Source organism: Diplotaxodon limnothrissa, linkage group LG20 (genome assembly GCF_057381915.1).
Source record: "Diplotaxodon limnothrissa isolate DT_005_m linkage group LG20, D_limnothrissa_male_GT1.1, whole genome shotgun sequence".
In the NCBI taxonomy this organism is placed as follows: domain Eukaryota; kingdom Metazoa; phylum Chordata; class Actinopteri; order Cichliformes; family Cichlidae; genus Diplotaxodon; species Diplotaxodon limnothrissa.
Window position 1 is genome coordinate 37,873,921 of NC_140615.1, and position 24,940 is coordinate 37,898,860.

The 24,940-nt window shown below is 41.7% G+C and overlaps 1 protein-coding gene across 2 annotated transcripts in view; it reads left to right on the plus strand.

The window, feature by feature from the left end:
• The first annotated feature begins 13,292 nt into the window (after positions 1 to 13,292).
• Positions 13,293 to 24,940, plus strand: part of LOC146611448 (PDZ domain-containing protein 4-like) — a 44,270-nt gene continuing 32,622 nt past the window's right edge. For both annotated transcript variants that reach the window (XM_085344576.1, XM_085344578.1), the window contains exon 1: positions 13,293 to 13,352. In XM_085344576.1, the coding sequence (XP_085200702.1) occupies positions 13,293 to 13,352 (60 nt within the window). The remainder of the gene's footprint in view (positions 13,353 to 24,940) is intronic.

Sequence of the window (24,940 nt, forward strand, 5' to 3'; positions counted from 1 at the left end):
AAATCACATCATCAATTCACATGAAGAACTGGCATGCTGTAAGAAAAGAAAATGCAAATATTAGCGCTTGCGCAGGCGTATGCATACTTTGTCACAGTTATCTCTGTGAGCAACTCAAGCCTATGAATAACACACCTGATAAATGCACAGACACAGAAAATGGCATTTAAAAGGTTAAATCATCATGCAACCTCGAGTGTTGCTGTCATCTTTCTGCTCCTGTAAAGGGAAGCACACACAGACTCATCTGCACCCCTGCCAGGCGGGGGTCAACTTCACACAGTCGTGTTACATCAGTAAAGTCTTGTCAGCTTTTGTCAGCTTTTACCAGTCAGTCAGTTTGTTTTCCTTTCACTCACTCATTCATGCATTCATTCTTTCTTTCTTTGCTGATAGTGGAACCTATCGTCGCATTTAGTTTCCACTCTCAGCAAAATGACGTCATTTCAAAAGAAAATGAAGAACTTTAGTTTGGATTACATCGCTGAATCCTTTTGGACTGGGACTGTCATTTAATAATTGTCCCAATAAGTGGCTTTCTCCAGAACCCATTTAAATGTGGAGAACTCACTTGGCACAATTTTCTCGACGACGTGTAGCGCTTTTAATTCCCGACGTGCAGATCTGCTTAAAGAACAGAGATTATCAAACAAAACTTTCAGTGCACTGTGAAAGTATCAAAATAAAAAGGCCTTGTTAAGTCATGACACAAACTCCTCATCTCAGGAGGGTAAATCATACCATTAGCATGGTTCATCATACTATCATACTAATCGGCAGGCTCAACTTCACAACAAAAGAAAAATCATCAGCTAGATTCACTCCAAACCAACCATCAGCTGCACAACACACAACATAACCCTAATGTCCTATTAGCTATGAGTTTAATTACCAGGTCTGTGCTCTTCACTCATTTAGGCCACAGATCTATTTTATTCAATTTTCCTTTTTCCTTCATCATAAAACATGTGACATGCTGTCATGCACTTCACAAAAGAAGTTTGTTCTGACGTATTCAGAGTTGTGTATCTAAATACAGGATTCACTCGCACATCAAAGCAGGAAACTCAGTGTTTTAGAGTCTCCACTCAACACACAACAACTCCAACACATCTCATTCACTCATACTAGAATTCAGTCACCTTTCATTAATCTAAAACCGATCAACTAATTTGCATATCAGCTATTAACCCACTAAGTTGACAGGACGACAGAAAAGCATGTTCAAAATAGTATCACAAAAGACAATTTCCCTCATACAGTAAATTACATGTGCTGCCTCAATCAAGCAGGAAGCTTCTCCCAATTTACCATTTTAACAACTAAATTTATTGTCTGATCACTGGTTGGTCAAACCAGGATCTTTTTTCCCACAAAGTTAAACTGTTGTCCTGCAACCTGGAGAGTCAATTTTTTGCATTGGATAAATTCAGTATTTAATAACAAGTGTCTGCTAAATTGACACTATTTTAACACTGATGAAAGATAACAAGCTAATTTTCATTACATGTGTTTGTGTTATTAGGCAGGTCTAATGCATGTCTGTGGAGCTGCATCTCCAGCAGAGCATGTTCTTAAAGCTGCCTTTCCTACACACTTCTCTGCTATTATTTAATCATTTCTTAACTAATGTGCTATGAGTCTTCATGAGTCATTTTGTGTTTGGAATTGTTAGTAGGGTTAATGCATGTTCTGCTTGTGTGTGTGTGATTCTGTATATGTTTCTATTTTCGCAATGTTTCAGACTCCGTCTCAATTTTCCAACTTAAGCAGTCAGTTTTCTTTTCCCAGGTTTGCTAACCCAAATTTTGATTTCCCACATTAAATAACAGCATTCCTCTGTGTTCTCACCTAGTCTTCTCACTCTGTTGTCCTCTCACTCTTTTGTCCTCTCCCACTTCAACAGTCCAAACAGCCGGCAGTTCTCCTTCAGCTTTGTCCTGTGTTCCACTGTCTCTTCTTGCCATTTTACTCCACAGGTGGCAAATGTCAAACTCCAACTGTTCAGTTCTCCTCAAACGTTTTCTTCACATGCACAGTGAAGTCACAGCCTGTTGTAAACACAGTGCCATCCATCCGATCAGTCAGGATGATGGGTTTGCTCTTCTTCTCTGATACTGTTTGTCCACATTGCTGCTGCTTTGCTGGGACTCTTTGCTCAGGACTTGCTGCTGTCTCTTTATCATGTTATTGCTTTGGAGCTGCATTCCTTGTCTTCAGGGAGGGGTGAGAGCTTGCTTGCTTGTGAGGTTGAGAGACACATGGCGCTGTAAATAAGTCAGCCAGAAACTTGGCCTGCATGTTTCCAATGATGTTAAACTATAACTTTCTTCCGACTGCTGCATGTGGAAAATTGATTCAGGTCTGCTTTTCACCTGAAAGTGACAAACTAAGACATTTCATTATTATCATCACTGCTTAATCAACACACATCTCTCTCTCTGTGTGTGTTTTTGTGAACAGTCTTTTCTTAAAAGCAGAAAATGAAATTATAGTTGTTTTTTTGGTTGATCAACACAAAACCTTTTTCCTATGATTATTTTTTTTCTACAATATAAATTCTCCCTCTTATTCACTCCTTTTTTTTTTTTTTTTTTTTTACAATAGCTGGCGACCTGCAAAATCACCGCTGTCACTCACAATCAAAGGCAATTACTTTTGCACAGTGCACAAAAACACTGTGATGTCAGACACATTCACACTCACTTTGTCAGCTGCATAAATAAATCATATGGCTGGAGATATGTGCCATGGTGATCCATAGGCATGATCACACGTTTATTTAATTATTTCCAACCCAACAAAACAAATAAACAAAAACATGATGCTGATGCTATGAACACTCCACACACAAGAGTCAAGATTCAGGAAAACTGCTCATGGAAACGCTGCACACTCCAGTTATCACAGTTAACATAGTGCTGTTTCCCTCTCTTAGAGTAGTTCTCAGACAGCTCTCGATCTGATAATGTGTAGTTTGCTCATCAGCTCAGAAAAAAAACTGCAACGCAACATCACACAGTAGTTGCTCTGCCCACAGCGGCAAAGTCTTACACTTTCATATTCAATTCAGCTTCTCCATCATGTACTTTTAGATGTTTCATACAGGGTTCAGCATATTAGTTGTTTTCACAGGTGTGCTCCATATCTCAACAATGGCTCATAACAAGACAACAGTCTTTCACACAGGTCAAGTGCCTCTATGCACTTCATTAGTTTAAATATTTACCTATATCACTTCACCTCACATGTCATTGTACTGAATTTAAGCAACCACAAGCTTAATGTAGATTACTTTTAACAACTATCCACCTCAATTACGTCTATGGTCTGGCACACAGGCTGTTGTCGATCAGGGCAAGCTAAAGAATAAACATTTTGTGTCAGCTGCCAGGAGCAAAGTCCAGCACAAACGTCTGTCTCCCTCCAACTCACTCTTGGTTGCTTAGAAACCCATGATAACAACAACAGTCGGTGTCACAGACCACGTGTTCTGCTCCGCACACACTCACACAACAACAACAAAAACGACGACGACGACAACAATGACAACAACACAAAATAGGCCTACTCCGGACTCACACCGGACCGCTCGGGACCCTGACCCAGTTGTGGGACGCTCACCCACTCGCGCGACAAAACCCAATGAAGGGACGCTCGGGACACACACCCAGGGCGATTTCAAAACCGGACACTCACCGGACGCTTGGGACCCTTGGGCGATTTAACCAAAACCTCTTTTTCGGGACACAAACCCAGTTATCGCTCCACAAAGCAGCGAACTTCTCAACGCCTCACACAGTGGCGGAGACTGCACAACGACACGGTTATAGAGTCGGCCTCTTTAAACTTACTTGGCGTTGCTTAGCGTGTAATATCAGCCTGAATCCCGCCGATCGCCATTCATCGAGGAGAAGGACAGACAGCGAATCCACAGGAACTTCCTGGCTGACGTCAGTCTTTCAGCGTGTCCCTCCTCCCCTCGGTGAATGCGATTCCAGGGCTCCGGCTCTCGAAGGACCAATTAATGATAGGTTCGTAGCTTGAACCCATCCGCTGGAACGTTGAAGACAATACAATTACACTGCTAAGCAAGACACAAATAGGCAAAGTTCTTCATGTTACTCGTGCACGGGAGAGACCGGACAGAGCGCCGTCCCTTCGCTTGACCCCAGTCGCTCTCGTCCGTTCTCCCGTACACTGTCCTTTTATTGAGGTTACATGAATATGCATAAGTTCATTAACATATGACGTCTACATACACAAAGAGTACCTTGCCTGTGTGTGTGTGTGTGTGTGTGTGTGTGTGTGTGTGTGTGTGTGTGTGTGGGGACTGCTGATCAAAGGGTCAAACATCCTTGGTCAGGAAGAGGGTAGCCTCCCCCTCACCCTAGATGGTTCATCCTAGATAACACGGTGAGGAAGTCCTGCAGTTCATCTAAACAAAGAGCACTTAGACTAGAACAGACGCAACTACGTTAATCCTACCATAAAATAATAAGACACGGTATGACCTCTCATGCTCCCAAAGTGCTGTCTAATACACACAAAGTTTGCAGACTATCAAGGATCAAAACCTCTACCAATCTACAACTAATTACAAAACTCTAAGCATATATAAGTAAATATTTCTAAGCATAAATGACAATCAACAATACAAATCTAACAGAAGGACTTCCTCTATACAATCTGTACTTTCTATAGATTAAACAAATCCAATCTGCGGTTTTTGGTAGTTTTCTGAGCTGGTTGGAGATGCCATCACTTTAACCACTCAGCCACGACACACAAATGCAAACACAAAAAACAGACTGACAGACAGACGACAGTCTACAGACATGTCCTGATTAGCTGAGTGAGAATATTATTGGCTGTTATTTCTAGCTGGGTCAATCAATAAATGACCAGCAGTGCAATAACAGCCGATGGTCTGCTTCGTAATTATTTAACCATGATTATTAGAGTCTCACTGGGTTGGTGCTGCGGTGGTCAGGAGACACTGCTCCGTGATCTTCCCACTTTAATAAAACAAAACAACAGCTGTGTTCATCGAGGCCAACGTGCTCCAGAGGTTTACCATCGCATTCAGATGTCATGACATGACATACTCATTCTTAAATGATCCAACTCCATTAGCTAGCTTTGTGAGGTGATGGACATTGGCTGTTTTTGCAGTTGCCTGGCAACAGCAGGTGGACGCTGTCTGTAACCTGTGTCGTGTGTGATCAGCTTCACCTGGTAATTAAATACATTAGAAATCGATATCTGTTGCTGTGGCACTATAATAAAATCAGAGTGTGATTCCTCCGAGCGATGGTGCTGCTCATTGTTCACTCACACACACACACACACACACACACACACACACACACACACACACACACACACACACACACACACACACACACACTGTTATAGCAGGACTCGTGGTGCCAGTGACGTTTATCAGTGTTTATGAGGTTCATGTTAATATGAAAGTAATTCATGACTCTGTGTGTGTGTGTGTGTGTGTGTGTGTGTGTGTGTGTGTGTGTGTGTGTGTGTGTGTGTGTGTTAGGGTACGGCGACTAAATTAAATTAAACTGGATACATATAAATGTCTGCAGAGTTAATTTATAAGAAGATTAATTGGTTAGGAAACACACACACACACACACACACACACACACACACACACACACACACACACACTGCAATCCTGTAGTTAAATTGTTGAAATGTTTGCTGCCCCTCCCCCTCTGAGCCATTATCTTTTGCCCTTTCTGTTTCTCTCCTTCCTTTCTTCTGCTGTCACCATGTTTCTCTCTTTTTCACCGCACACACACTCAGTAAAAGGAAAGCAGGCTGCCGTGGTAACAAAGACGAGAGGAAGGAAATGAAGACAAAGACAGAAGAAAATGAGAGAGATTGAGAACTTGAGAAATTCGGGTTTCATGGTTTTTATTCCTCCTCTGCAGCTGAGATGAAATTATTTAAAAAAGCCTCGGGAACATTAAAAATAGCAACAAAAAAGTGATGATTTCACTAAGCTCAAAGGGCAGAAGCTCGAAGTTTTGCTAAAAATCTAAACTTTGTGGCATTAGAGAAGCAGCGGGATCATAAACTGGAATGTGATCAGGAAGTTGAACGGAGGACGTTTTGTGTTGCAGAGGATTCATTTGGAATCAGGAATATGTGCACAATATGGACTTGGCTTCTTTCTCCCAATCATTTCTTCTCAAACTGCCACTTCAGGCAGGGCATGGATAATCAGGGGAGTAAAGGAGAATCTGATAAATCTCAGCTGAAAATAGATTTCAGCAACTCTCAGAACGACAAACAGCAGCAAGAGTCTGTGTTTCACAATAAAGCACAAGGTGGACGAATGAGAGACCTCGAACCCCAAACCAAAGGGAAACCGTGTACACGTGTTATCTCACATCTAACAAGGTTATCAGTCAAGAAAGTCTCCAACTCCGCTTTTGTGTCATGTTAATGACACAGATCCCTCGAGACTCACAGAACTAAATGATTTCTTATGCTGTGCAGATAGAGAGGAGAAGACGGTGAATGGCTGATGATCACAGGGCTACATCTGTGCCAGCATCATGCACACGCCTACACCAGGGACACCAACATACATGTGATCCAGAGAAACACTGGAAATTAATATTATTCTCACAAATGATCTGACCTCAGGGAAGAATATAAACCGAGCCGAGGCTCATCCCCTGCTGTTCCCCAGGACTTCATCCTCTTCTCTCCTCTGCTTGCCTTCAGCCCACAAGGCAGATGGCTGCGCCCCACTGAGCCTGGTGCTGCTGGAGGTGTGTTCCTGCTAAAGGGGAGTTCTTCCTCCCCACTGCTAATTCTGTCTATGTACAGTGTAGAGAGCCTTGACATAACTGTTGGTGTGATCAGTGAGGACGTCATCAGACTGATGCAGACTACTTCTGCTGCTGTGTCATTTGTCTTTTTGGGTGTTTATGTGCATAAATTATGACCTGAATTACTTTTTACAGAGAATTAATTAATACCATTAAATTGCCTTCTGTTAAGGCTAATGGGGTTACTGGTTTATTGGACTGGAACCAATTTATACCCGTGTCTGTCTGGTGTGTTTGTATGTGCACAGTAATCGGTGTACTGTTGTCTTCATTTTGAATCATAAATCATCCTCGGTCCTAAATCAGCTGTTTTAAATCCTCCCACATTTAAGACCACTTTCTTCTGATTGGCTGCCCCTCAGCATCAGAGGGTTTGACGAGCAGGTGGGTGGGGCATCTGTACTGACAGTCAGAGACTGAGATGCAGGAGATGAACTGAGTGTTTCACAGAGTCTGCTGGACTAAGACACGTAGGACAGAAAGTAAGAATAATAAAGAAAATAAGTTCTACTTACAGATGTGTTTGGTTGCAGACTGCTTAACTGTTTAAACTAGAAGATTTATTGTAAATATGGGATAAATACACTAGTGTATTCTGGCTGCTATCAGTGGGTCTGAAACCCCCCACACATGCCTGCTGTGTTCTTTACTGTGATTTTTTTCGTCTGACACATTGACCGTCCTCTGCAGGAGGAAGAAGCCGGCCGTATAAAACTCAAATGTTCCTGCTGGTTTAAACTGTTAAAGTTGACATTTTGAAGATAAGAGGATTCCTCCTGACAAACAGCATGCACATGCAGATAACAGTCTGCTCGGTGTTCTTTTAACCGCAAAGACAACACGAAAAATGTTTACATGCATGCACGCTGAGTAAGAGTTGAATGTCAGAGAGATAAATGAACAGGTGAAGAACAATAAGAAGAAGAGACGAAAAAAAAGGAAAGATGGGAGGGCGGACAGAGCAGGTGGGAGGGAGAAGCAGAGGAGGAGGAAAGAGGCATCGTGGAGGGGAAAATTAATTGCCCGCTGCAGGTTATTGGCTGGCTGCACCGCCACGGAGGCTGCTGTTGTTCCAGCGTGGGGAGGATGCTGCAGAAGAAGAGAGAGCGGCGAGCAGAGAGCTGCAGATCTCTGCTGATTCCTGATGCACCGCCGGCTCCTTTTCATCCGTCTGTAGAGAGCCACGGCCGCTCAGACTGGGAGGGAAACGCCACAAATCTGTTTTAATTTGGAAGAAAGCAGAAGGAAGACGAGCAGGTGGGGACACAAGTGTGCCGGTTTTACCCACTTCAGGATCACCTTCTGTGGGAGGAGAAGGCGACTGATTCCCCGGGGAAATCAAGGAGTGGACGGTTCCCAAAACATCTGGAAAGGTGCAGCTGGAAATATTCTTTAAATGAGATTTAAAATGAAATCACTTTGGCTAAATCCTGTTTAGATTTGCTTTTTCTTCCAGGGGGGGCTTTGGAGTTTCTGAATTTTACTTCTTCTTGTAAAGCTGAACTTAAAAAATCATCTTCTTATCCATCTGCAGTTTCAATTCCTAAATATTTTATCTATGAAAGTCTTATTTTCTGATATTCCAGTGCAGTAAATTGTCTTTTATAACTGGGATGCTTTAACAAAGCTGAGATGAAACATTCTTCATGATCTTATTTGATCGACTGATTATTTTCTCGATTTCTCCCAGAATGTCAGAGTCGGTAGTTTTGCATGACTGAACTTCAGGTTTTGATCCTTCAAGTTAAAGACAGATCCACAAATCCACAAATCTTGCAATTTGACAAACTGAGCCTGAACATTGTTGGTAAATTTTATTCAGTGTTTACTGATTTACTGTTGATTTATTCAGTGATTTCCAAATCACGCTTTCTGCCTTGAAAAAAAAATCCCCACCATTTAAAATCTTTTATGGTCGATCTGCATTCCTGCTCTCACCAACAGCTGTGAGCTGATGAGCAGTGAGTGGTCTCATGTCGTGGATAAACCTCTTCTTAGGTAAAATACTTTGTAGCAACATTAGTATGAAATGTCAGCGTTAGCTGCTGTTCATCTGCAAACCACTTTGGAACCCACCCCCACCCTTTCACACTGTCTGACTGAATCGGTGTCATATCTGATGTTTGGCTTTCTGAGGTTAGAGTGAAATGAAAGGGCGGGGTGTCAGAACAGAGCTATACCTACAAATGCTGCGAGAAAACAGGATTGTGGTTGTTTTGTGACAGTTTTCTGCTTTAACAGTCCGATCGCACAGATTTACCTTTCAGTTCGATTTGAAGTTTAAAGGTTGACATATTTTCACTGGATTGATTCCTGATAATAACTGACAGGATGAGCATGTCTGTGGGTCTGAAAGGTCAGCTGCACTGATAATCTCTCGCAGGGCAAAAAACTCAATGACATTTGAACAAAAACAAAAAGCTTAAAATGGAAAAAATTAAAAGATTTTGAGCAGCGAGATCAGCTTTTGGCTGCAGACATGTGAGTCTATTCGCTGCTCTGAGCAGAAGGACAAAGAACAAATTCAGAGAAATTCAGAGAAATGAGCAAAAACCAAGCCTGTGTGTGTTCATGTGCTCATTCAAGAACCTCTTTCTCTCTGTTTTTCTGCATCTCTGTGTCCAGGAGCGAGACTAAGCCGGATTTAACCTCTGTAGAGAAATGACGGAGCAGCAGAGGAAATCAAAGGATGAAAGAATAGAGGAGGAGAAAGGAGAGAAGGCCGGTACTCTCAGGGTCTAGCTCCTCTCAGAAAACCTGCCGGCTGCTCCTGGAGGAGGATTTTTTGGGGAGATTACGCGGAGATAAAGTCAGCTTCATGGCAGACAGAGGGCGACTGTTTGAGGCTGAAGTTTGCTGAAACAAAGCCGGTCTTCACCTGTGTGGATTATCTCACCTGGAGGAGGATTTTTGGGGATTGAGGAGTTCACAAATTGATTTTTCTTTCTGGTCGACAAAGATTTAAAGATACTTGGAATTCAGTGTGGTGACCTAAACACTGGAAATTTCATCGACTGAGGAAAAGAATTCGTGTAATTTTCTGTTTAGTGGCACATTTGGAAAATACAGATCCAGCAGCCTTGGGTCATTTGCTGAATTAGACGCACGTAACTGAAAAACAAAGTGTCAAAAAGGGATTTTGAGAAATTCCCAGAATAGCGTCTCTCCATTTAAACGCCTTTCACGCTGCAGTTTTTCTCTCCCTCTGTTTGTTTCCTGTGAGCACACTTTTTTAATCCTCTCTCTTTGTCTGGGTGCATGTCTTTTGCTCCTTTTCCCTCTGAGACGTCTGACAGGAATCCTGTGCTGGATCAGGGTGCATAAAACAGGTGCTGATGACAGATAACAGGTGCAGAGAGGCGCAGGTAGACTCTGATAAAGCCAGATAACTGATGCTCGGTGACAGAAGCAGCAGGTGATACAGGCTGAATGTGCTTCTGCAGAGAGTCGATCCTGTCTGTCATCTTTCTGCAGGCTAATCGAGGACCGTCTGTGGGCGAGGTGGGCGGTGATAAAACCGGAGGGAGACGCTGTTCTCTGCAAAAAACCAACATGCAAAAGGAGAAAAGTTAAACAGCCCCGAGCAGCAAGTGAGCAATAAATCTTTACTTAGAATGAAAAAGTGAAGGAAAAGATTCAGAAACTGCAAAGCGCTGATTTATAAAACAACCTTTTACACAGAAACATGCAGGCACAGGAAACACCTGTCAGTAAATATTCATCATCAGATCATTTTGGAGCTCACAGGTTTGTCTTTGAAGAAACTTCAGCTCTTTAACACAATAAAATAGTTTGCAAAACTAAATGTGCTTCGAGACTTTGCAGCTAAATTTAGATTTTCTGAGGGAGGAACAGCAAAAAGGACTGAAATCAGGCTCAAGGAGGAAACAACATGTGATATTCAACTGGATATTAAAACACACAGACATAAACTGAGAGACGCAAAGTGCACGTGGCAGAGACCGATGTGAGCCGTTAGTGAACCAGCAGGAAATGTATTTTTAAACTTTATAGTAGACACACAAAAGTGGCCAAAAGTGCACAAAAATGACAGATTTACTGATATAACATGGGAGCATTTTCCATCTGCACACATCAAAGCTGAGTGCAAACGTAACACTTTAGATGGAAACGCTGGATTCAGAGAGGAGAGGCTGAAATGTGGAGTCACTGCTAAAAGCACAAATGCTGCTTCTCCTTTCTGACCCTACAAACGCATCATTAATGCCACAGTGCTCAAAGCATTCAGCTCTAAACACAACCAACCTTTCAAAAAACACAAACGCACAAACTTTGATACGTAAAGTAAAAAACAAATCTCTTGTTTGGTTTGTTAGGTGAGCGGTTTGGGTATAAAACCACATTTTAAAGTTGAAACAGTAGAAACAGATGCTGGCGGTTTCAAAAGAAAAAGAAAGTTCTTTTACTTCTGCACAGACACGATCAGCTCGACTTTTGGACAATGTTTACAGAGGAGCCGCGGGCTTCTTATTTCTTGTGGTGATTCAAACCCTCAGATGAATTATTGAGAGCTCTTGATCCTCTCTCATCAAGAAACGGTTCCAATCTTTTATTGAAGCTCTTGGCGTTTTTACAATATTTCAAAATTTCTGACACAAGCCAGCAGCCTGTTAGAGTCAGATTGGGGGAGAAGGAACGTCGCTCTAAACGCTCACTGATGTTCACATGAATTATTGAAGCGAACTGAAAACAGTTTACAACCGGGAGAAGAGTTCTTTTCTTCAGTTCTTATTAACCGTCACAGGCCTCAATTCCAAACGCACCTCAGGAGACACACAAACTAACATTTAGCTGGAGAGTTTGTGTTTGATTAGAGGCTCAGATTTAACCCATTTTGGAAAAGCAGGAAAAAGAATTTTTTAAGCTAAGAACCTTTTCCTTCCTGTTTGCAGGAACACACACTTTATTTAACCAAACCAACAGAGATCACACAAACGTCATCCTTCACTGAGTTTGAAGTTTGTCGTCTATAAACTTTCAGCTGTTACATTTACTCTAAACAGAAGCTGAAAACACACAATTTGCAGTCACTTTCTTCTCCATCAGCTTTCCTGCGCTCATCATTTTTTAAAAGCACCACGATTTGGATCTATTCTGTTTTTATTCATCACTCTCGCAGAAGCTACCAAATTTATTCAAAACAGAGAGAGAAGCAATTTGTTTGGTCATAAAGATAAAATATTCAGTGCAAGAAAAAATCAAACCGTTTCTGCTGCAAACATCCAACAAAGTGAAGCTTAAGTTGATTTAAACTATTTGATATTTGCACTGAGACTACAGCTGAATGATGCTGTAAGCACACGTGTACACTCTCCCTGTGGGAGCCGTGAACCAGCACTCGGACTTCATCCTTCCATCAGGAGAGATTCAGCCGCTGTTCATTTTTGCTTAAACAAACTGAACTGATTTTTCATGTTAACAGTTTCAAGCACAAACCGGAGATCGCCTTCCTCCTCCTCCTCCTCCTCCTCCTCCTCCTCCTCCTCCTCCTCTTTCCCCCTGTAGGGCTGAAACAATCTACCGTGCATGAATAAAAATAAATTTTGATGAAAAGTGTCTCGCCTCCTCGCTGGCCGCAGGACGCCAGATAAAAGCTGTTTACTGCAAGGAGCAACAGAACGCAGCCTTTTTACGACAAAAACGGAGCCGAACGGCGTTTGTGCTGCTTTTGTCTTCGTTTCATCATTATTTCTGCTTGTGAGTGGGAAACAGTGAGAAACAGAGAAGTGGGTTTTACTTTTGTCTTTAGAGCAGAAAAGAGGACACGACGCAAACTCAGCTTGACTCTCAGCTGGGGTTTCCCTTTCTTGTCTTTGAAAGAGAACTTGTGACTTTGAGCTGATAAAAGGAGCTGCACATGTTTGGAGACACTTCTGGGGCTTCTCAGATGAAGTGGAAATCTCACTTTACTGTATAAAAACTACAAGTACCCTACTTTGGTGCATATTTGTCTAAAAACTGACTGAGTTTGAAGAACAAGCACAGATCTGCTATACAGCTTTTACCTGTTTGAAATAAATCAGCATAAATTTGAATCATTTTTTGATACATTTCTTGACAGATTTCCTCGCAGCCTTATGGTTAACACAAAGAACAAGAATAAAACTTTTTAGATACACGATCTTCATCACAGAATAAAGATTTCACTTTGTTTTGGCTCAAACCTGATGATTTGATATCAGTTTGGAACCTCATTTTAGGCCAACGGTCAGTGGGTGATTAAAAAAGGTTAAACAAGCAAGATCGCGAACACTGACCCGGACACATCAGATTTGGAGGTCAAAGGTCAGACAGACAAGCTGGATTATCGATACGGACTGGCAGCTGTTTCCTGAGGGACCTGCGGTGACAGAGAACAGACGACAGAGATTCAGATCAAGAGGACAGACAGACCGAGACGCCATCATGGGCTGCAACATGTGCGTGGTCAAACGTCCAGAGGAGCAGTACAGGATCATGTTCCAGGTAAGAAATCTGAGTGCTGGTGGCTGAAGCTTAAGCTGCTAAAAATGCTCAGTTTATTTTATGATGTAAGCATTTTTGAGGGGCAGCCAATCAGAAGAAAGTTAAAAAAGGACATCAGAATGGCTCATTTCAGATACGGATGTGTATCATCTGAACGGTGAAGCTTGCAAAGAAATACCAGTTATTAAAGAACTGAGGCAGAGCAAAAGTTTGGTGTTTGCCTTTGAACCGTGCAGTGGGATAAAGTCCAAAGATTAAAGAAGGAGATAAAAATAAATGCAGATGGATTTAGGATTCATGAGCGCTCACAGCCGAGAGGCGAGGTGGAGAATGTGAATTCATCAGCTTTGGTTTCGGAGAGAGAAACGAAGGTTGAGTAAAGACTGTGTGTTTGTGTGTGTTGATACAAAGCGTGGCACCATTCATCACTGCAGCTCGGTCCAGTTACTCTGTAAAGGTCGCGGTGTTATTCTGTCCAGTGGAGGCTGAAAGTCACGAGAGACTCAGCTTTCAGCGCGTTTGTGGAAACATAATCTGATTCTGTCCTTGTAATTTGCTTTTTTAGCATTTCTCTCAAATGAATCCTAATTCTGTTGGCACTTCATTGATCATGTTATGAGGATTATTTATTTTTCAGGAATGAAACAACCAGTTCATGACTCCAGATTTACCTCACAAGACAGCTGAATTTTATTACAGTTTAAAAGATAAATGAAACCTCTGATGTTTTCCATTCACAAAGACTCTTTTCAAACTTTAACATTACAGTTTTGGTTGCTGTTTTCTTGGGCGTATTTGGGTTGTCTGACGATAGCTAAAACAACTGGCAAGAAGTACTCATGAAACAAACAGACATACTAATAATGGGAATTTCACTCACCATAACTCCATAGCAGCACATATTGTTTTTATATAATTGCATAATAAACAGCACAAAGTCCAGTTTATTACAAGTTTACAATGATACGATAACCAGTGTAAATGACATTGAAGAGTGCTCTCCTAAGAATAAAAGCAAAATAAAATAAAATGGGTAAGTTTCTTTAGACCTGACTCCTGATGAACAGGATATTGTGAGTTCAATAGTTTTCCAGAGGAACGAGCTGTATTGAAGTAAATGTTTGTTGTCTGTGGTTCTAAGTCATGACTGGAGCTGTCCATGGTGCTGAAACGAGTCAGACTTTTCTTCTTACATCACTGCTCCTACATCTGTCTCATTTTAGTCAAGCAGGTTTGTTGTACTTTGTAAAGTCCAGTTTATATACTGCCTATCTTCATCCTTACCTTATACAGAGTGCTTAAAACTACATAGCATAATAAAACAATGAAATACGTAATATGTAATTTAAAATATGTACTGAAAGGATTTCGTTGGCAAAAGATTAGATTCTGGGTGAAAACTTCATTAACTTGTTGTTGTGCTCATTCAGTGATGAAAGAATTTAATATTTACATAAACTTAGCTTTTACTTTCCAACTTTGAGAACTGTATAGAGTCAAATACCAACAAGTTATGAACAAGTGTTTAGGAGTGAGTAGCTCTACTGAACTGCACTGTATTATTCAAAGAGTTGTTTCTTTTACTTAGCTAGCTAACAGGGTAAACGTCAGAGTGAACATAACTGGCTCCTTTGAACACAGAGAGTTAAAGTGAGCATGTGTGAAAATGTTACACATGGAGCAGAGCTCAGTCAGAATGAATGAAGTCAGTGACACAACATGAAATATACATGAACACACGTGGTTACTGCAGCTGAAATTCTAATTGGTTAAAATAAGGCACACACACACACACACACACACACACACACACACACACACACACACACACACACACACACACACACACACACACACAGATAGAGAATAAATACTGAACAGGAACCTGAACTCAGGCACAAAATGTTTTACAAAGAGTAACTTAATTCATAATGTGGAGATTCAAATCAATTCAGTTATATGTATGGCACTAAATCACAACACCAGTCACCTCAAGGAGCTTTATATTGTACAGTATATCCTATAATAATAGATACAGAGAAAAACCCAACAATCATATGACCCCCTATGAGCAGCACTTTGGCGACAGTGGGAAGGAAAAACTCCCTTTTAACAGGAAGAAACCTCCAGCAGAACCAGGCTCAGGGAGGGGCGGGGCCATCTGCTGTGATTGGTTGGGGTGAGAGAAGGAAGACAGGATAAAGACATGCTGTGGAAGAGAGACAGAGGTTAATAACAGATATGATTCAATGCAGAGAGGTCTGTTAACACATAGAGACTGAAGAAGAAAAACTCAATGCATCATGGGAATCCCCCAGCAGCCTACGTCTATTGCAGCATAACTAAGGGAGTGGACTTTTAAATACTCTAGGAACAACAAGTAGGCCTGCAGAGCGAGAGCGAAGTGCTCTAACAGGGTGATATGGTACTACAAGGTCATTAAGATCAGATGGGCCCTGATTATTTAAGACCTTGTATGTGAGGAGCAGGATTTTGGATTCTGGATTTAACAGGAAGCCAAAACAGGAGAAATCTGCTCTCTTTCTAGTCCCTGTCAGGACTCTTGCTGCAGCATTTTGGATCAGCTGAAGGCTTTTCAGTGAGTTTTTAGGACATCCTGATAATAATGAATTACAGTCGTCCAGCCTGGAAGTAATAAATGCATGAACTAGTACATCCTACAATAATACAGGAAAAAGCCCAACAATCAAACAACCCCGTGTGAGTAAGCACTTGGCAAGAGTGGGAAGGAAAAACTCCCATTTTAAAGGAAGAACCAGTCCCTTCAGTTAAACTGAATAAGAATCTGTGCTGTTAGTTATAAACTGGCCATATGATTCTCATCTTTGTGAGAAACTAACATCACAGATTTCAAGATTAAATGCTGAAGGATTTCTCTCATACATATTTTTCATGTTACCATCATTAATCAGCGCAGGTGAGTTCACTGACGTAGTCACCGCCCTCTGTGGCAGATCCCTGTGGGTGGATGTGGGATTGTACTGCCAGACTCACCTCTACAGCACTGTGCGAAGGTCTGGGGTAGTTCCTGTGGAATAGAATAGAATAGAATAGAATAGAATAATCCTTTGGGGAAATTTGGTTGTATCAGCAGCAAAAACACACATATACAAACAGAACAGAAACACAATTTTTACATATTTACATCATGGACAATAGTTACCAAAACAGTACTGTACAGTTATTACAATTAGAGTACAGATAGGTGGCAAACCCAGGTTGTAGAGTGCAAACAGAGCAGGATACTGAACGGTGTTTAAATAGTTTAATGAATAATTAGAAAAGTGCAGATTGTGTGATTGCATCTGTGGATTAAAAAGTAGACATGTGACTTCCAGTAAGTTAGTGTATATAAACTGAGAAAAGTAATGTGCAAGTTCTAACAGCAGAAGTTGTTACAGCACTGATGTCAACATCTATGTTTGTTGGGAGCAGTTTTGATTGTACAGTCTGACAGCTGCAGGGAGGAAGGACTAGCAGGCTTGGATGGCAAAGGATGTCCTCTAACATCAAGGAGATCACACTACTCAGCCTCCCTGGAAAAGTGTGCACCGTGTACTGTTACTTGTTCTTGAGTGGAGGGAGAGAGAAGCAGAAAAAACAAAGTTGTTGATTTACTGGCAGATCTGCTTCTGTGTGTGTGAGGTGTGTGTGGTAAAGTGAAGAACAAGATAAAGGATTTAAGTGGCTGGATGAACGTCCTCCACTTAGAAGCTCGGTGATTCGGGAGGAGCTAAGAGTAGAGCTGCTCCTCCTCTGCACTGAAAGGACCAGCTGAGCTGTGGACTCTGATGAGGATGCATGAGGTGTTTTTGGACATGTCCAGATACAGGACATGCTGCAGAGATTACAGCTCATTTGTGGCTTGGAAATACCCACCGAGCAAAGTAACGTCAGAGTGACATCTTTAATAAGTCATTTTTGGATGTACAATTTTGGTCCTCTGAAGGGTTTGTTCTCTAAGGCCTGACGACGCCTTTTTTTCAACATCTACTGAACATCGAGTGCTGACGTCTGTAGGACCTCCGTGTACAGGCTGTTTATAGTCCAAATGTGGTCGATGGGGACGTCTTTTATACTGCTTCTATAGACTCTATATGTTTCCAGAAGGTGGAGGAAACGTGTTCTGTAGACAAACAGTTATGTGTGAAGGAATGCAGAGTGATCAGCCTGCACAGTGGGTTTGGAGCAGAAATGTCTCCAGCTTCTCACAGGCAGTTTCAAAATGCGATGAGATGATTTGTTATGCACAGGTCTCTAATTTCACAGATGACACCACACTGACACCACACGGCCAGCAGACACAGGCTCCCTCTCTGTGGCACACAGGCCTGTTTATCAGGGCATCCACACAGTTCTAATGGAGGTAAATATTTTACAGCAGTGAGTCTGAATCTTTGGTCATAAAGCAGCAGCTCGGCTTCTGTTGCTGTATTAAACTTTATATTGTGGTAGCAATGTTCACAGAGTCACAGTAAGACCTGACTGACTTCTCTCTCTGTCTGTCACACACACACACACACACACACACACACACACACACACACACACACACACACACACACACACACACACACACGCACGCACACACACACACACGCACAAACTCCTCTGAGGGTTGTGCTTTCCTGCCGTCTCGATGATTGTTAGACATCATTGCTGCCTCCACTAGGTCACCTTAGGAGAAACACACAGACACACACCTGGGATTCACATTCATTATAGAACAGTGTTGGCCTGATTGATCTGAGCTCTCAGGGAGTTACAAGACTTCTGCAACCCCCAACACACACACACACACACACACACACACACACACACACACACACACACACACACACACACACACACACACACACACACAGGCCCACCTTCCTGTGTTATACACCTTCCCCATCCGAATAAGTGTTTTTGTTCATGATCCGGTCTTGGTGGAGTGATCACGGTCGAATCTTTTTTTCGTTCTTCTTAGAACAAAACTAAACATCCAGTTTGCTAAAGAAATGAGGTAGGACCCAGCTGTAGCTTTATTCATGTGTTTAAAATGAAGAAACGACCGTTCTGGCCAACAGCAACCTCAGACTGAAAATTGTCTTCGTTATTACATCAGAGAAAAATGATCACAAGTTGTTGTACAGAGATGAAACCACCTCTGTGTTTTTATTGTCCGTTCATCTGTCAGCTCACTTGTTTGTTCTCCCTGCTGCACACTCATGGATTTAGGTTTACAGATGTGCTCAAAATGACCTGCTTTAGTTTAAATCAATCGTCGGGAAGGTGATTTAAAGATTCCTCGATGGTCTAATTTGATGCCACAGATGCTGGAGAACATTATTCTTGTTTATTATTATTATTCTTGTTCCTCTTTCTTGTGTTCTGTTTTTGGTTTTCCATTTTGTTCACAAATGTTTTTTTTTTTACTTGAGCCACAGTGAGTGTGTCAGGAGAAATTATAATCAGAAGCTCTGTTATTTCAGTGTCACTTTTTCTTTCTTTCTTTCTAAACATCATTTATAACTCAGTGGGACAAACTTGGACAACTGTCCTTTACATCCTGTTTTTAAAAGCTGTCCTTTCAGGCTTCCTCTTTGGACAAAATTGTTTCAGTTTCTTCCGTCCAACTTTCTCCTTTTTTCGTGCCTTAGAGGTCTCGGCTTCTCTCTGAAACATCATCACCACTTCCTCCACTTCAGCTGGAGGTAAATGTGTTTCCTATGTAGAGAAATGGGAGCATGGCAGTATGCAGAAGGCTGTTGGTTCATAATGAGTCTCATTTACTAGCCGGCTCATGGTGGTGATTCAAGAGTCTGATGGCAATTTTGTGTTTGCACTTGTTTCTTTGTGCAGGGAAATGATGTTTGCACACACATCAGTGAATGATTGTTTCAGACGTCTTGTGGCTATTTTCTGATGCAGCTTTGAAAAATGAAGCTCAGGTGCCAGCTTCATTTTAGAGAGAAGAGGCTTCCTCCTGCAACCCTTCCATACAAGCCACATTTGTTCAGTCTGTTTCTTACCATACTGTCATGACCTTTAACCTTTAACATGCTAACTGTGGCTTGTAGAGATGGAGCTCTTGGTTTTGTTGTTTCTTTTTTAGCTCCGCAGAGTCTGACCTTGGGGTTAATTTCAATTTACTGACTGTAACTTTAAATTAAAATCATTAAAGTCTGTTGGTGCTGGCCAAACCTCACTGATACAACACTAACAAGTAATCTCAAGGTCAAAGGGTCTCTTCCAGAAGCAACCGTGAGAGTTTGGAGCCTTTAATTAAATGATTATTTAAACCAAAGTCCCGTCTCCTACCTGGGCTATAAAAGCACTAACACTGGAATCCAGTCTGTTAGTGATGTTTCCTGTTCCACGTGCACATTCTTTGTTCTTACAGTCGTCTTTGTCAACTCCTGAGATTTAAATTGAATCCAATGAGGTCTTCAGTAAATTAATCCCCATTTCATACAAATACTTGCTGTGTAGCATTTACTGTAACCAAGCGATTAGGTCAGCATCCTGCTTTGATTTATTGTCTGCATTTCACTTCCTGGTTTCATTTCAACTGCTTCAAGTTTATATTTGTACTTTGATGTTTTTCTCTTTTGTGGAAGGAATCCATTTGTACCCCAAATGCGAATGGGTGTTTGATTTGTCGATTAGTCATGCCTGCCAGCCGCAGCCTCTGGTTTGTCCAACACTGCCTCCGAACATTTGAACGGCCCTCTCGTGGCTTCAGGCTCCATCTGTCTGTCTGAAGCTAAACGACTGCCAGAAAGAAAAAACCCCTCAAAGTCTGAATGAAAATCAAACGTCCAGATTCAAACTGAGCAAATCAAAGAAGGTGTGTAAGTGTGTGTTACCGTCAGGGCTCAGCAGAGCTGTACAGGTGTGTGTGCTGAAGCTGGCGGCTGTTATTCTGATTTCTTTTTGATTTCATTTGATTTCCTCGATGCCCGGCCTGTCAGGAAACCACACAGCGAGTCCTTCCACACTCACAGTTGGATGAAGATGCACATAAATACACATAAATACACATAAATACACATAAATACACATAAATGCACATAAATGCACATAAATGCACACTGCCTTCTTTTGTTCTCTCTCAGTTCCATGTCTCTTTACATCTGTTACTGTATTGGCTTTGCTTCACTTTAGAGTAGAATAGAATAGAATAGAATTCAACTTTATTGTCATTGCACATGCACAGGTACAGGGCAACGAAATGCAGTTTGCATCCATCCAGAAGTGCTTTAGTGATATAGATATATTACAATATATATTAGCAATAATATAGATATGTGAGTATATTACAGAAATGGGTCTATTATGGTATGTTATAATGTACACGGTATGAAGTATGTTGTGAATATTCTATAACTATAAGTATGTACAGGCTGTAGTGAGTACAAGCTATGTACAGGATATGAACAGGATATAAATATGAAAAACTATACAGAATATGAAATAAATAACTTTACAGAATCTGAGATATACAGCTATACAGAAATGGGAACTATGCAAGTTGTAAACAGTTGTAGGGTTAAAGATTATCGAATGTACAGAATGATTATTTACACAGAGCTATACAGTAGTGCAGTTAAGATAAGTGAGGGTGTAGATAGTTTCTACAGAGGTATATAAAGTGCTAGTGGTTGTGAGTGGTGGTTCAGTCCATGTTATTATTGTGTTTGAGGGTACGGTTGTCCATTGTGGGTCTGTGTATGTCCAGTCCATGAGTTTAACGTGGGTCAGATGTCAGGAGGCAGAGTTCAGGAGTCTGACAGCTGTGGGGAAGAAGCTGTTCCGGTACCTGGTGGTCTTAGTCCGGAGGCTCCTGTGGCGCCTCCCAGAGGGCAGGAGGGTGAAGAGTCCATGTGATGGGTGACTGGGGTCTTTGATGATTTTCCCAGCCCTTTTCAGACACCGCTTCCTGTAGATGTCTTTTATGGCAGGAAGTGGTGCTCCGGCGATGCGCTGGGCAGTTTTCACGACCCTCTGCAACGCCTTCCGGTCCGAGGCAGAGCAGTTCCCGTACCAGACTGTTATACAGTTGGTCAGGATGCTCTCGATGGTGCAACGATAGAAGTTCACCAGGATGTCTGAGGACAGGTGGTTCTTCCTCAGAGTCCTCAAGAAGAAGAGGCGCTGGTGAGCCTTCTTGACCAGCTTGGAGCAGTTGGTCGTCCAGGTGAGATCCTCGGAGATGTGGACTCCCAGGACTCCACTTTAAATGCGTGTTTGACTAATTTCTTCACTTCCTGTTGACTAATTTTATTTTTGAATTGATCTCCAGACACGTTTTTTTTCCTCCCCCCTTTCTGGAACATCCCCACCCTCTCTTCTCCAACAACCTCTCAGCCTGCTTGCTTCTATAGTAACCCTGTCTTAAGTTGCTGCACATACAAAACACTAGAACTTGTTCTGTTTGTGTAGACACACAAGATTGATGCTGTCCCCTTATAAGAAACTCTGCAGTTGTGGAATAGGAAGGTTTTACTCGAGCAGCCAGGAGAGGGTTTTAGTGGGACAGTTTAGTTTGATCTGCATAACAGTGACAATGAATTTGTTTTGTGGGTAAAAACAACAGTAGTTTGTGGATGGACGTCTGTGGGTGTATGACACAGACGAACTGCTTACTTACAATGCAGATGCTCAAACTGAAACCAGCTGCATAACTCACATTAAGCTTTTGCTTGTTCTTTGGATCAGAAATACTTCATGTTATCATAAATACGTTGGCTACAGTCATGCAGTTATGAGTCTTAGAGAGTTTAACATGGAAGTCGACCCAAAGAAGAAATTCATTTCAAGCAGGAGGGGCTCTTAGATTTATTTCTTTTATTTTAAGAGTAATTAATTATTACATTAATTATATATATATATATTAAACTAAACTTACCAACAGATAATTATTTAAAGGACAGAATCTCCCCGTGCTTACAACCACAACTCATCATGCTTTCTAGCAACAACCGGAGAAAAGTGCCAAAAAATTACATCTTGCATTTACAAACTCTGTAGTAGTGCTAATATTACACACTGATCATTTTGATACACTTGCATAAAACTGTAACTGCTTTAAAAAACAGCAACAAAACAAACAGAAAAATCTATTGAAGATTCTTCAGTTCTCATGATTTTTATTAGACTCTCTGTCCTGATAAATGCATTTAGAGGTGCTGCCTCCTTCATCTGATACAGTGGCTGCACTCATGCATTACTGCCAGAAACAGCAGCAGCCAGTTATCTGCAGCTCTCTCTGTGTGGGTCTCTATTGGTGTGCACATATTACAGGAAAGCCTCGTTCTCTGAGTCAGGAACTGATAAAAGCTCTTATTTCCCACGCTTCAAAACTGAAAGCACCAGATTCCTGTGGCAAAAGAAAAGGTCTGAAATTAAAACTAGTGCATGTAGTAAAACGTATGTATCTAATCTGTTCTCAGTCTCTGTTTTTCCATGAAGTCGTCCTCCACCTTCCTCGTGTTTGTCTCTTAGATGTAATCTCTACCACCGTCCTCCCTCCTGCTCTTTCTCCCCCCTTCGTTCACCAGTAACCCCACTGCCTCTCCATCTCTGTCGCCTCCTCCACTCACTTCACTGTCAGATTTGTCTCAATGGGATGCTGTTGCCACGGTAACCAGGGTCATTAGGAAAGATGTATTTATGCTTTCTCACACTGGAGTTGGCAGATCTGGTGTAATGAACACACGTGCATGCATGCGCGCGCGCGCACACACACACACACACACACACACACACACACACACACACACACACACACACAGCTGCTTTTATAACACACAGAGAAGAAGAAGGCGAGGTGAAACATGTGCCGTTAAAACATTTGTTCAGCAGATCAGAGAATCAATCAAAACACATAAAGAGGAGAAGAAAACAGCTGATGATGATTTTAAACACATTCATCTATTTTTTAGCTTCAATCTTACATTTTTATCATTTCTGCTCTTCTTCCACCAAAATGAGCCACGTTACATCCGTCTGTTCAATTCAGTTTTATTTATGTGATGCCAAATCATAACAGGAGTCACCACAAAGCGCTCAATATTGTAAGATAAATCTCCCACAATGATAACCCCAACGATCAGACTTTGTACTTCGGTGACAGTAGGAAGGAAAACCTCCCTTTTAACAGGAAAAAGCTCTGGCAGGAGCAGGCTCAGGGAGGGCAGCTGCTTCCTGTCTTTATGCTAAGCTGTTCATAAACAGCTCTCTAAAAGAATACTGGAGATAATTTGTGTGAATTTCAGGGGCGACGACACCTCCTGGTTCTCTGTGTATATTTGCCTTCGTACACTACAAGCTGTTTGGTCTCAGTTTATTGAAAGTTAGATAGAAATCAGTTAAATATAGACAAAGAGTTCTGGGATGGATGTGCTTGTGAATGGGTGAACGAGACGTGCTGTAGTGCTGGAGCCCAAAGCTAAACACACACCGACTAAACAAAGTAAAAACAAAGCCTAACTGTTGAGCCCACAGGACACTTACACTGTCTGCTTTAACGCAATGAGCTCATCGGCCACTGGTGTTTCTTTTCTCTGTGGGACCGATTCTGCTGGTTTCTGAATGAAAAGAGTCAAATGTTCCAGTGATGTCGTTTGATCTTCTATCGTACTTTTGTGTCGCAGTGATAGAAATGCTTCACTGTCTGACTCTCAGTCATTTCAGAATAAAAAAGAAAATCCTCTTTTTTACATCAACGCGTTTACATGTTGCTCTTTATTCTTTATTATCTGAGAGTCGTCAAAACTGCATCAGTCTTAATGAGCTGCCGCCTCATTAGGCCTTCAGCAGCTGAAAGAAGCAACACTCCAGGGACCGAATCGGCCTGTTTGTGTTCAGCTGTGGATCTGAGAGGAGCACCAGGTGGTAACGTGTTGCTACCATTCCCATGCTGCACTGCTGCTGCACCGACAGGAAGTACTCATTGGAAAGAACTCAAGTCAGAGTTCAGAGTAGAAGACCGACTGATGAGCACTCGCTTCAGCAGCTGGAAGACTACATTTCAGAGGACTGAGCCAGCACCCAAACCTGGGTTTGATTAAATGCTCAGAAAATTAACGGCAAATTATTCTTGCCATTTGTCAGAGAAATAATTGGAAGGAGAGAATTTGAGCTCTGGGAAATTAAGGTATTTTCTTTCATAACATTTAATAAACAAAAAAAAATCACATTTTATTACAAATGTTAATTGTGGAGGCCTTAAATAATAAAACCCCTTTAAAGTATTACTTGTGTGACTGTTTCTCAGTTATTGTGTGTTGGCCTGGTGGGTCGGGGGGCGACACACACAAAACTTTCATTACATCACATTTGTTTTTCTAAAGGTCTCAGAGTTGGTTTAAAAAACTACAAGGAGATAAAATGATCCCAGAACATCCCCAAAATTTCCACAGCAATGACCACAAAAAACCAACCACACAGAGATGCAAAACGTCAGTCAATAACACAATAACATGCTTATCTTCCACCAGCATGTATGGGACATGAAGCTGATTGGACAACTGAGCACAACAGGGAGTAAGATTTGGGTTTAATAGCGCTGGAAGGAA